This window comes from Lathamus discolor, chromosome 7 (genome assembly GCF_037157495.1).
Source record: "Lathamus discolor isolate bLatDis1 chromosome 7, bLatDis1.hap1, whole genome shotgun sequence".
In the NCBI taxonomy this organism is placed as follows: Eukaryota; Metazoa; Chordata; class Aves; order Psittaciformes; family Psittacidae; genus Lathamus; species Lathamus discolor.
The window spans coordinates 8,061,667-8,075,179 of NC_088890.1; the positions used below are offsets into that span (position 1 = coordinate 8,061,667).

General features: G+C 35.4%; 1 protein-coding gene across 1 annotated transcript in view; it reads left to right on the forward strand.

Annotated features, from left to right (window-relative positions):
- CACNA2D3 (calcium voltage-gated channel auxiliary subunit alpha2delta 3) overlaps positions 1–13,513 on the forward strand; it is a 498,676-nt gene that overhangs the window by 473,325 nt on the left and 11,838 nt on the right. The window contains exons 33-34 of the mRNA XM_065687615.1: positions 979–1,034; positions 4,850–4,961. Coding sequence (XP_065543687.1) covers positions 979–1,034; positions 4,850–4,961 — 168 coding nt within the window. The remainder of the gene's footprint in view (positions 1–978; positions 1,035–4,849; positions 4,962–13,513) is intronic.

The window sequence follows — 13,513 nt, forward strand, 5'->3', positions numbered from 1 at the left end:
TCATGTGTTATTAACCTATATGTTTATTACAATTCTTATTGGAGAGCAAAGTTGCAGATTTAGGTGAATTTTATCTTGATTGAAATAGAACCTTTTTTCTTTCATGTTGTTGAATTGTTTTAATTGTAAATTGTGTGAGCTTTCATCAAAGTTTGAAGTAGGCGTTAAGGAGAATTAACTGAACAGCTATTGCTGAAGGGCAGAGATTGATCTTAAAAGCAGGTTTCAAATTTTAAATATCAGGGAAAGGGATCGTGTTAAAATTAGACTTTAATGCTAGTATATCACAGCTTCAAACATTTTGAGAAACCTTCTGTGCCTATAAGTACTGTAGTTTCATGTCCATATGATAAACTGGATGTTGGTTTCACATTCTTGCAATAACTGATAGACTGACAAATTTCAGTCCATTCTTCAAAGTAAATAGTAGTATAATTTAGTGAGAAAATGCATTTTCTACATGTCTAGTTAGAGTTTATTAGATGCTAGTTAAACTATCTTTTCTGCTTCTAGAAATAAAGTAATTTTATTACTTTAGCTCCAGAATTCATGTAAGAAATTATTTTTTTGTGTACTCCTGTACTTTAACCAGGACAGTTATAATCTTATGGCTTTTTACTAGGGTCAAAATGAAGGAATAATATTTAATAATGTTCAACAGTAAAACTACTGTAAGCTGCTGTGTATTGCAAATTTTAATGGACACTTCAAATAAGATCAATAATTTTAACTAATAACAGGTAAATCTATGATTTCTTGGTGGGGTTAATTTCAGAATAAATTCGCAGTGGTAAAATACAACCCAGTGAAAATATGAGAATAGCAGTAACGAATGATCCCAGAGTTATGTTAATAATATGAATTTCAGTTCTATGCTAGCTTTTATTTAAAATAGGGTTTATGGTATCGAACTACTGCCAGTTTAGTGTGCTGAAAACATTCTGTGGGGTAATATTAAAACTCTAATAATTTCTCTAGATTCCTTGTGGAATTTAATCTATGCAGTTGGTGGCACTCTGATCTAACAGCAAAAGGTAAGTCAAATTTTTCTTCCTGGCTATAATGGCAGAAATTTCTAGATTAAATTGGATTTTTGAAATTCAGATGTACTTATAAAATGTTTTAGATTAAAATAATAGACATCTGATAACAATTGTCTCCCACATCATCATCCTCTACTTTGTTAATGTTTCCAAAACCAAAATTCCAAAACCAAAAGTAAGATCTTCTAAAAATATCCACAGAGTGCTTGTGTACAGGAATACAGTACACTACTATAATGGAGAAGTTAAAGCAGTATCTTTTTAAAACCTATTTCCCTTCATTCCAAAACAGTCTTTGTGAATAAAGCATTTTTTCTAGAGCTGCTTTAATATGGGGGAGGGGGCGGGTATTGTGCTGGTAAATGCCATTTCAACAAACAGGAACATGGTCATCTCAATATAATTTCATACAAAAATAATCTTTAAGGCTTAAGAGAGCAAATTTAATGCTTTTAATTTTAAACAAGACTGGTTAAAACTCTTTTGTTTTAGCTTTCTGTTCAAAATAGACATATAAAATTAATAAAATCTAGATGAATTACAATTCAGTTTACTCAAAATAATTTTAGATAATGTGAGGCTTCATTTGAAATAACAAAATTTTAAATTCCTGTAAGAACTAGAAAATTTCATTGTTAACTGTCTCATATTTTAGCAGACTTCATGACATTTCAGAATCGTTGCTCAGAAGTAAAAAGCTAATTTACAAAAGCAGTGCTCTTCAATTGGCTATTTCCTAGGCAAATTATGCTGCATGCCTTTTACTGGTATAATGACTTAAACTGAATTCTTCAGCCTCATATTTGCAGATTTGCATATTCCTTAGCAAAACAGGAGATAAAATTTCTACTTTAGGCTTTAGTTTATATTTGCATTTCTGGGATACTAGGCTGTCTTTATGTCAAAATAATATCCTGTCTGAAGTTCAGATATTAGGAAAATTGAACATAATAATGCCCTGGAATATTCCAGTATTACCTGTAGTAATAAGATGCTGGAGCAATTCTAGAAGAAAAATCTATCCTGCAGCAACCAAAAAGTATGGCAGTAAATGGCAAAGAACGTGTCAGGCAGCTGCCTATCATGTTGTAAAAGCTGTGTAGGGAGAAGGGGAGGCTGAGATGGGTGTCTGCTGGAGGTGAAGATAAAAGCTTTCTGGAAATGTAGGTGCATGAACTTAATATAGCCTTTCTGACACTGATGTAAACTGTACACTGCATTGCAACACTGAAGCCAGTTTTTCTGTCACGTGAACAGTGAGCCCAGTTTAGGTTGGATGCACATACACAGTTAGGGCTTAATGAGAACCAGCAAGACACTGATTTTGGGGCTGCTTCATAATCAGCAGTGCCTAGACTGCTCTTCTGAAAACCAGGACTAACTTTCCAGTGATTTCCCATAATCATGCTGAAAAATGTCTCTTACACTGATGGCTGGGAAGGGCAGTAGGGTTTGCTGTGCTAGACCCAGAAACTGCAGAACTGACCCTTACATCTGAAGAGGAATGGCAGGTATGCCAGTCTTAGTCCTGACAGTGCAAAGCAGCCAGTGTAGGAAACAGGTAACTTTTCTGGACTTTTTCAAACTTGCTGCACAAATACACCTTTATATATCCTTACGTGAAACATCTAATGGCATTTGCATTGTATGTTAGTGAACCTATTCTTCAGAGACAGTAGCCATCATCTCATGAAAATGATGTCTGTTTTGCATTTTAAGTGTGTACTAACTACAGAAGGCAGACATTAATAACTTCCAAGCATTCTTTTCTTTAAGAGAAAACTGTCATTGCAGCACTTTGACAGACAAGTGTGACTGAGGGATTTTAATTAATGTTTTAGTCGAAACTGAACTACATAATTCAGTTGCGCCATTTCTTTGGTCAGTAAGAGTATTGAAAAGGCCTCTCATCATGCTCATTGGAATTTTGTCATTTTTAAGGCACTGCTCGCCCAGTTCAAATTTGGTTAGGTGGCAAGTGATAGTTGTTTGGAAACCAACATGTGTTAGTAAGCAAAAGCAAGAGAGATCTCATGAGAGAGAAGTCACCAGGAGAAAAACACGTGCTTAGGTATTTTCTTTCATAGATGCTGTGTTACCACTAATAATAGTAATAATTATGACTGCACTTCATGAAATTAAAACTAATGAACTTGCACATTTTTTTACTTACCAAAGCTCATAGGGGTGGGGAAATAAATTCCTCTAATGGGGAAATTACTTCCTGCTCAAATTGTGACATTAATAGAGTGTCACATATTACAAAGATCCTAGAGTGTTCCTACACACTTCCCAATTTATCAAACCCTAGTATGAAAAACATTTCTGCACAAGATCTTGTAATCTCAATCATATCTGTAAATGAGAGAGAAGAAACCAATGTCTGAAAGCTTGAGCAACCTTATTATCTTCTAAACTCTAAAGCTGGAGACCTGAGACCCGTGGATCTTTGGCAGACTCTTGTTACACCAGCCATGCCTCAAGCCAGGCTTGAGGTGCTTTCCAACCTCGTATTCTATATGTTGGTGCAAGTGAGGGTAAACCCAAAATATAGGTGATAAATTTCAGCCATTCTTGGCAATAGGTAAGAACAGAAGAGAAAGGGAGAAGGTGCAGTAGAGCTAGTTAAACAATTAAAAAACAATTAAAAAAAGCGGAATTGTGAAATGTATCACAACCATAATGAAATCCTGAGAAATAACAAAACTTTTCTGAACAACCTTAGTAACTTTCTTGAGATCTGTGCATTTGGGGGAATATATAATTAAATATAAAAATTATGAAGATTTCAGAAATGTAGGTGCTAGTGTGTGATTGCTAATGCAGTTCTGGTCATTCCCCTGGAACTGCAAAGTAGACACATCACTAGCTCTGAAACTGATTATCTTGAATGGAAGATCTGTCAAGTCCAAGAGCCTGTTTAGTGTAATCTATTTTTGTCATACCTTGTCTTGTTTTTTCACTTAGCAATTAGTTTAAGATAGGCTTAACATTTGTGCTGATGTGCAAGTGTATCTCCATGTGAAGGAAGAATGAAGGGGTGGGGAGGAAAAAGAAAGGGAGTTAAGGAGAGACATTGTTTAACAGATACATCAGTGTGAGAGTCAGAAGAGCTGCCTTCAGTTCGCAGCTTTGCTGCTGTCCTGTAGTTTGACCTTGAACCGGTTTCACTGCTTCCTGGTACCTCAATATTCCAGTCTTTAAAATGTAAATAGTATATAGTGACACTTTCTTTTCCCTTGCACTGTAGGGCTTCAGGTTACGGAGTTTTAATCTTGGGAAGCAGATAACAAGCATTGCTTCTGCCCTCCACCTATGGAGTGATTCTAACTGATGAAATTCTGCAAAGGTTTCCAAGCTGTAATAAAAAAAGAAAAAAAAAAAAAAAAAGTGGTTTGGCTTCAGTAAAATGTATCACAATTTAGATAGCAAATAATTGTAAACAGCCATACATAACAGTAAGTGATGCATAGTATCACTGAAATAAAAATGACAATAAATCCACCTTGAATCTATAGAGAAAGAATAAAAGCTTGTGCTTAAATGTGAAGTAGATTGGCAATGGCTGAACCATGAATAACTGCTATAACGGTTATGTCTTACGAAATTACATTCCATGGATAAACTTTTTTTTCCTTTTAATTGAAAAAATAGTGTTATGCACTGCCTAGGAAATCTCACAGGGTGGCAGAAGCTGAGTAACATTTCCATTCTTTGTGAGCTCTGTAGTACAGCATCTCATGTTCAGAATTTTGTGTGCTGTTCTTGCCATGTTAACATCAAGATTTTTTTTCCTGTGCATATAGCGCAGAGGTTGAAACAAACGCTAGAGCCCTGTGATACTGAATATCCAGCTTTTGTTTCCGAACGCACTATAAAGGAGACCACGGGGAATATTGCTTGCGATGACTGTTTCAAGTAAGCCCTTTCAATTTTTTTTTTTTGTTTTTTTTTGTACAACTGTTTGTGAGAAAGCAATAAAACTGACTTATTCAAGGTTATGTTGAAGAACGTACAGGTCTGTTATGTTTTATCTTACATAATGACCTCTGTCAGGCTGTAATTTCTCTTATTACAGGGGTCATTAAAAAGTTCGATACTTTTAAATTAAAGCAGAACCTATTATTTCTACCAAAAAGAGTAAAACCAGTAAAGGGTTATGCTAATTTCAAATAATAGTGAATGTTTTAAGAGTTTTTCTAGGTACAGGCAACATTCTAAGGACATGTTCTGTAAGGATTTAGATACAAAAAGGCTAGTTCTGTTAGCTCTCCTACATAGGAGTGAAACCCTGCTGGATAGGTTAGAAGTTCCCTTGTGGTATGGTGAGATCTGGTTGCTTTATTTGAATGCCAGTGTTTCCTTCTTAGAATTGTTAGGCTGAAAGAGTGTGAAAGGATTAAATCTATTCCTCATGCTTTCACTGCTGAGATGCTGAGTTAATAGCAGCAAATCTCACGTCAGTGCTGCAACTTTGTCAAGGTAAAGTTGTCCCTTATAGGGTTAAATGAAGAGAAAGATTTCAGTCTAGCTTTCCTCCTTCATACTGAAAATGTCTTTTTTCTGTATTTAGTGCCTGTGTGCAGTAACATTTTTACAGTAGTTATGGTACATTTTAATTGAAGAATTGCATAGGTATTGTTTATGTGAATTTTTGTGCTTCATTAGGTCTCTTAATTGGATTTTCTTTATGCTGAGAGGTCATCATTGCAAAGGAGATTAGTATTTACAGCAATAATTTGCCTATCAATGTAAATACCAGGAAGAACTTATAAGTTAAACAAAAATTGTTACAACTCTCCCTTTCCAGACTAAATCAATATGCAATTAGCAAACAAAGGTGAAAACTTTGCCTCTTTGAAGTTAATAGGTGTGCTTCTGGACTTGCTCCTAAATTTTCTCCTTGGTATCTTCATTGCTTTAAAAGAGGAAATAAGAGTAAGTGCATCGAAGATATATCTTAAGTGCTAAAATTCACTTTTAATTTGCTGCTGGCCAACTTCTAATTATACATAAATTATTAACATCTTATATGAATACTTATTTTTATATGGCTTTGCGGGGTAGATTTATGAAAGTGCTTTGTAAATTTATCCTAGGGAATCCTTAAGTGTAACAATAGGTCCCACTGCCTGAAAAATACAAACTAGATGAAATCAAGCAGTGATTTTTTCCACTTGACATATTGAATACAATGTATGTTACACTGCTGTGAATGCTTCATTCCAGCATTGTAGAATTCAAGCAGCCTTATTTTGTGATCATTTAGCAGAAGTTGTGCAACAAATTATCATACATCCCTGGTACTGTTCAAGGACATGTTGGTCTGAGCTTGGAGCAACCTGGTCTACTGGAAGGTGTCCCTGCTCATGGCAGAGGGGTTGGAACTGGTTGATATTTAAAGTCCCTTCCAACCTAAACCGTTCTATGATTCTATGATTTTGTTTAAATATTGCAAACAAACATGGTTCTGTGACAAGATTCATTTGACAGGACCAGGTTTTCTCAAAGGAATGCAGATTTCAGTCTGCCTTGTTAGGTAACTTCAGGTCAAAGGAAATAACTTTCAAAAATAATACAATTCTGCAGTACTTGGACAGCACTGAGTTGGAAACTGAGTTTAGTGAAAATTATAGTATTTCAAAAATAATGCACTAAGATCTTTTTCATAGCAAAACATTTTGTGCTCCACAGTGGAACAAAAAACTAAAAGAAAACACTGTAAGTTAAAAACTGATCTCAAGGCACCCATTATTTTTCTCCACAAGCAATGGCAAAAGCTAAAGAAATAATCCAGAAAAACTATTAGATTCTCATGGGAAAGTTCTTCGTTATACCGTTTACCCACTGTGATTAACAATCTACAAATTGCATCTAAGATTGCAGACTGCACTGGATTCCAAATATTTTTGTTATAACCCAGGACACTTTCCCGCAGAACAGCTGAGGAATGTGACCCAAAGTCCTTTGTAGACCCACATCTTCTGACCCAGTTTTCTGTTTCATAGCCTCAGTATCAATAAATATTTTTACAAGCAAGTGTATTGCTTAGTACTTGCAATTTAAGAATGATGGGCTCAATCAGTCAAAATTAGGGTCCAATCTTATGCACCGTGAGTCTTGAACTGACTGTTCACTGGCTAGTCTGCATGGCATCTGTTGCATACTAGGTTCTCTATTCAGATCCCTTTGAGTCAGCAGAATTATTTTCTGTGTGCTTCTTGGATCATGTTATACATTAATCTGTGATATATACCTGCAAATTTTGATTACAAATAGAAAAAGATATCGGTAAATATTTAGCTGCATATACACCCATTCTAATATTACAAACATTTTGAAAGACGCTGGAAATGTTAGTATATTGTGAACATGTTTGCAAACAGAAGTTGTGCAAATGCTCTGCTGCAAGAAAGTTTGTGTCACAAGTTACTCATTCAAATCACTGTCTTTTGTTCCTACAGTGTTAGGCACTGCTATAGAGTCCTTGTCTGAAAAAGGAGAAAAAACAACAGTCTCTTGGTAGAAGTAAAAATGATGACTGACATTAATTGAAACCATATTATGTTACTTAGATAAGGCATTTTGGAACACAAATACTGTGTTTTTGCTAACAAAGTCACAGTCATAGTCAACAAGCTCACATAGGGAGAGTCAGGAGCTCAGTCTAACTCTGTCCTGGTGTGCTGTTACTGATCGTACAGAAATACTCTGTACTTCACAGTTGCTAAGGGGAACACTTACCAACTGCAGTTATGAAAACCAAGCCTTGTTCTTATGAACGTTACCAATCAAAATTTTAATCATGCATGTTTGGATGTAAATCAAAGTATCCACTCAAATAATTCATACAGTAGAAAGGCCTACATGCTAATTTCTTCATAAATAGCGGGGACACCTTCTCAGCCATCTCTGAAAACTGAAGGGTGCCTATACACTTAAGCGGACTTTGAGTTGTGCACTAAATGTATACTGAAATATGAAATACACTCTCTATATGTAAACTTGCCTCTTACTAGCAAAAAATAAATGCAACTTTGTGGTAGTTTGCAGTGTTTAAAAACAATTTTCAAAAATATAGGTTTCATTAAGAAAGCAGGAGCCTAAAAGAAAATAAGAATTAACATAAGAATGTCATTAGGGTCAGGGTTTGGCTGTCCCACATCATAATTTGCTGTTATTCAATATCCCAATGATTATTAAATTAATCTGTTATTTAAACAGCAATCAAAAACAAGTCAACCCACATTTTCTAAGCACTGTCAACAAGAGAGGAAAAACTGGGATTTTTAAAAACATCTGAAACGCTTTCATATTTTCCAGTAAGCTATTCCCTTTTATAGCTTATAAAAAAAACCCACCATTACTTCTGAAAATGCAGATGATAGACTTTTGCATGTTTATGGCAGTTTCAGTGTTAGAAATAGCTAATTTCTAAAGGGAAATTTTTTTTTTTTTTCCTTAAGCAATGTCAACTGGAATTCTTCTGTTGAGTCATAAATACACTAATGCCAGACAGACTTGATATGGGTTTTAAAGGTGTTGTGCTGCAAAAACACATTGAGATGTGTTTTTGATTACACATTAAATTTAAAGTCTTTGGTTACATAACCATCGCAATGCTGCTTCCATTGAGCAAGTGTGTCAACCAAAGTTCTTCAGCATTTTTCAGTGGTTACATTACCAGTTTTTGATCACTAGAGTGATCTCAGCATTGCAAAATTTAATTGCTGATACTCAAAAATCACTAAAAGTCTCCAAGGAATGTATCCTTAGAAAGACAAAGTTGTTATAAATTAGAAAGAATAATGGCTGTTAAGATATTTGACCAGTGAAAGTTAACTGATCTTTCTAGTATAACTGCTCATCTGTTTGTAGAACAAAGTTTTCTCTAAGTGCAAGTCTTGGTTGTGAAAGAAAAATTCAGATGTTTTCATTCAGCTTCGTTTGAAAATTTGATGTTTTCATTCACCTTTTTATAGGACAAAACCATTAATTTCAGCATTAACTCAGGCTACTATGAATGTGAGTATTGATCTTCTGTAGGCACAGCAACTTACTCAGCTAACAATAGATTAAGTGTATATTTTAAGATTTCAGAGTTACAAGGAACCATTTGAGTGCATAGTTGCCAAAATTGCATGTTCAACTGTAAAAACTATGGGTATACAAGTCAGGCAGTAGTTGCACAGTCAAATGCTTAAATGTCTGCCCTTTTAACCTCTCCCGTTCATGGGTGATGACATATTGGACTTGGATGTAGATCAAAAATCTGGCCTTGCTTCCAATGACCCAGGGAGCAAAGCCCCCTTCTCTTTTAATTACAGCACTCATGTGTCCGGAGGTCAATACCAGAACCCCAAAGAAACTGTTTTGTTCCCAGTTGATTCTTTGTGCACTATCTTAAGACACAAAATAAAGAGAAAAGTAAATATAAGAAAGCCATATTCTCACTTGGGAAGCAAGGAAGTATGGAGCTACAATCATCCTAACCCTTGGAAAGACTTACAAGTATATTTTAATTAGGCAAGATGAATATAAGTGTTCCCTTTACTTTGTTGGACATCACATGTAAATTGCCTGTTAAATTTCTAGGAACTACTTGCTTGATTAAACACTGTCCCATGTATTATATATTTGGTCAATTGCAGTGCTAGTAAGCAGACAATTTAACAGGGAAGATCATCAATAAACTAAATCACTCTTGCTTTCTTATAGACTGGACACTAAGTGATATTCATTGTTGATAAAAAGAGGTAAATGGCACTGGAATTACAGTTCAGGATGACACTGAACCCTTCATGTAGATTTATAATGGCAAATTTCAGGCTTGTCCATTGGATGTGCTTATTTGGCAGTGAGAGATAACAATATGAATTAGATTCAGGGGATGAGTATATTAGTGTCAGGAATAGTGCAATCTGGAGACATTAAGATGGTAATGGTTTTTAAAAACCACTTAATCTTGAGACATACCACCATTTGCTAAATTATTTCTGCCTGCCTTTCTCAGTAGAAGCTTGCCAAACTACTGCACTTGATCGTGTTTAAAATGTGTAAATAAATATGCAGTTCAATTTCCCATGAAATAAATAATCACTTGCCTTTTCAGATGTAGTTAGTTTACTTCTAAACAAATCAGCTTGCCACATAAAACAAGCAAAGCATCAAGGGCCAATTTCTTCTCATTTGGAGCTCTACGTATATCAGAATATCCCTGTAGATTTCCCATGGTAGTTTGGGCAGTAAATTATAACCAGTCTCCTACAAGTCATTTTGGTTGTGTTCATTTTACTGTTTCCACCTCATAGGACCCTGAAGAAAACCAAATGTTCTCTGTATTTCACCATAGGTTGTATACACTATATGTTTTTAAGTGCTTGCTTTTTCAGCAATGATGCCAAGTACATACATGATACTATGCACGTAAATGTTTTTGACCTATGCTCATGTTGAGTCACAGATGTGCTGTAGTCAAAGTGCTTCCTGCTGATCCTGGCAATGTTGAACAGATCATTTCTGAAGGCCCGCTCAGATGTGTGTGGAAGCTAAGGGGTATCTTCATGGGAAAAGTCAGCATTTTCATACATCAGTACTTAATTGTTGAAGTCTTAACAATCAAAATCTTAGTTTATAGTCATCTTGTACCTCTATTTTGAAAGTCAGCTCTCACAGACTTGCAGAATATTTATGAGCATTAAAAAGTCTTTATATTTCATAGAATCACATTTGCGGCAACAGTAGTATTGGTAGAAACTTATCATAGCCAAAACCCTAAAATTCTAGAAGATTCCCAAAGATTTTTTTTTTTTTACAGTTCTTTCCTTCTAAAAAGTTTCAAGTTATGCAATTTAAACTTCGAGAATTACTTGTTAAAGGCCTTTATAATTAGTTTAAAATCCTGTGTTGTGTGTTACAGACACATCTCCACTTGTATGCTGAGAAACTTCCTCTTCACTCCAAAGACAACAGTGATTATGATGTTTGTCATGCAGGTGCAATTTAAAGTCACAGTATGGGTAATTTAACTCCACCCTTTGATAATGTATATTTTGAAAGACCAGTTCAGGAAACACTATAAATTACTATTTTCATTTAAGAAAATAGGTGTATGAAATAATAGAGCAAGACATAGTTACTGAGCAGATCTGTGCCTGACAGTCATTAATTTAACAATCCCTTGGACAGGTTTCAAATAGTTTTTTTTGTTTGTTTGCTTGGGGTTTTTGTTTTTAACTAGGCAAAGATTTTCAATATCATTTTTTGTTTCAGAACATTTTTAGCATGCTTGTTGGATTCAGAATTGTAGCTGCCTATACACAGAATGCCACCTTATAACAAAAATAATCTTTCATCATTATCTCAGTTTCTATATCAAAGGGCTCCCCCCAGAATCAGAACCTTGGAGCTTGTTTATTTAGTTGACAAAACCATGTAATTAGTACAAATCTGTAATTAAACAAATCTGTAATCAGACAAATCTGTATTTGGATTCTCCCTCTCAATTTGCTTTGCACTGTAATCATAATAAAAAAGGTAGAGAAGGAAAGAATCAATGTGGATCAAAGGCTAAAAAGTACATTTAATCTAAAAAAAAAAAGTTCTGACCATAGTAATCTTTTTCAAAGAGCATTTTAAATGGCAAGGAATATATATTGAATGAGAGAGGGACTCTATAGAAGGAAGAGAAAGGTGAGGAAATGTACAGATGTTATTTTCTTGCAGATGTATAGAGCTTTTTCATTAGGCGACTTCATAGCACTGACCATGTGGTTTATCTGTAAGTGCTATAAAATCCTGGAGCTAGGTGGGCCAGCTTCTTAGTAATTCAGTTGATTATTGTTGTCATTAGTTCTGCTGTAGGTTTTTTTCTGACAAGTAGGCTGAGATGTGCACTCTGTCTTAACTCCACACTTCCCTGCTTATGTCATCTAAATGATCATAGAGCTGAGAAGCATAGAGCTTGAGAAGTTTATAAATACAACTTCTGTATGGGAAGGTGGTGATTTCCAGACATGGACTGTTAATAGTTAAGCTCATAGTGCTGTAAAATATAAATCATAGAATCATAGAATCATAGAATAGTTAGGGTTGGAAAGAACCTTAAGATCATCTAGTTCCAGCCCCCCTGCCATGGGCAGGGACACCTCACACTAGACCATCTCACCCAAGGCTTCGTCCAACCTGACCTTGAATATTACTCTACTTAAAAGTTAACATAATTTTACATTTTAAACAAGCAGTAATAAATATTAATAGAATGGTAGATAGTAGCTGATGCAATGAAAGCTTGTTTTGTAATGACAGGAGATTGTAAAATGTATGAATGCCAGAATATATAGAGCTGAATAGTCATATGTACATCAAAGATGGCTTGGAATAGGAAGACTAATTAAATTCACTAATTAATTTAATTAAAGACTAATCAAATTCACTGGAGTGAATTCTTAAAGTCAGGCACACTTGTGAAGAATTGCTACTAGGAAATTTATAATATAGTGTAATAATTTAAATATAATTTAATTAATCTATAATTGAGTTTATAATATATTCATATTGCAAAAAATATGTGTATATTATGTTAAAACCAATGCAAACATGACTTGGGTGAGATTTGGGTACCATGCAGGAAACATATTTAAAGTCTGTGAGATTTCTGAGCATGATTTCTTTGCAAAAAGTTTGCAGTCCATTTTAAAGCTAATGATCTGAAAGACTTCGTTGTCTTACATCCTCATAAGGGTGGACTAGTAAGCTTAGGGCCATTGTCAAATTCCTCATTACACAAAGTACTATTTTCATCCTGAAGCCTGTATATTCAAAGCTTTTGGATGTTTGCGACATTTTTAATATTCACTTGGTAAGGTACCTGCATCTCAGCATCAGCTTTTTGAGGAAACATCTCCTGATTGATAATGAAAGGGGAATGGCACCTCTGAGGTTTCTTACCTGAAACAAAGTGGTTACCAACCATGCCACAGCTCTCCAGTACTGCCAGCCTTTGGCAGACATAAGAATGGTGAGGATGATGTTGTTAATTTAAATCATAGAATCATAGAATCATAGAAGAATTAGGGTTGGAAAAGACCTTAAAATCATCTAGTTCCAGCTCCGCTGCCATGGGCAGGGACACTTCTCACTAAACCATGCCACCCAAGGCTCTGTCCAACCTGGCCTTGAACACCGCCAGGGATGGAGCATTCACAGCCTCCCTGGGCAACCCATTCCAGTGCCTCACCACCCTTACAGTAAAGAATTTCTTCCTTATATTTAATCCAAACTTCCTCTGTTCAAGTTTTAACCCATTACCCCATGTCCTATTAATACAGTCCCTAACAAATAGCCCCTCCCCAGCATCCCTGTAGGCCCCCTTCAGGTACTGGAAGGCTGCTATGAGGTCTCCACGCAGCCTTCTCTTCTCCAGGCTGAACAGCCCCAACTTTCTCAGCCTATCTTCGTGTGGGAGGTGC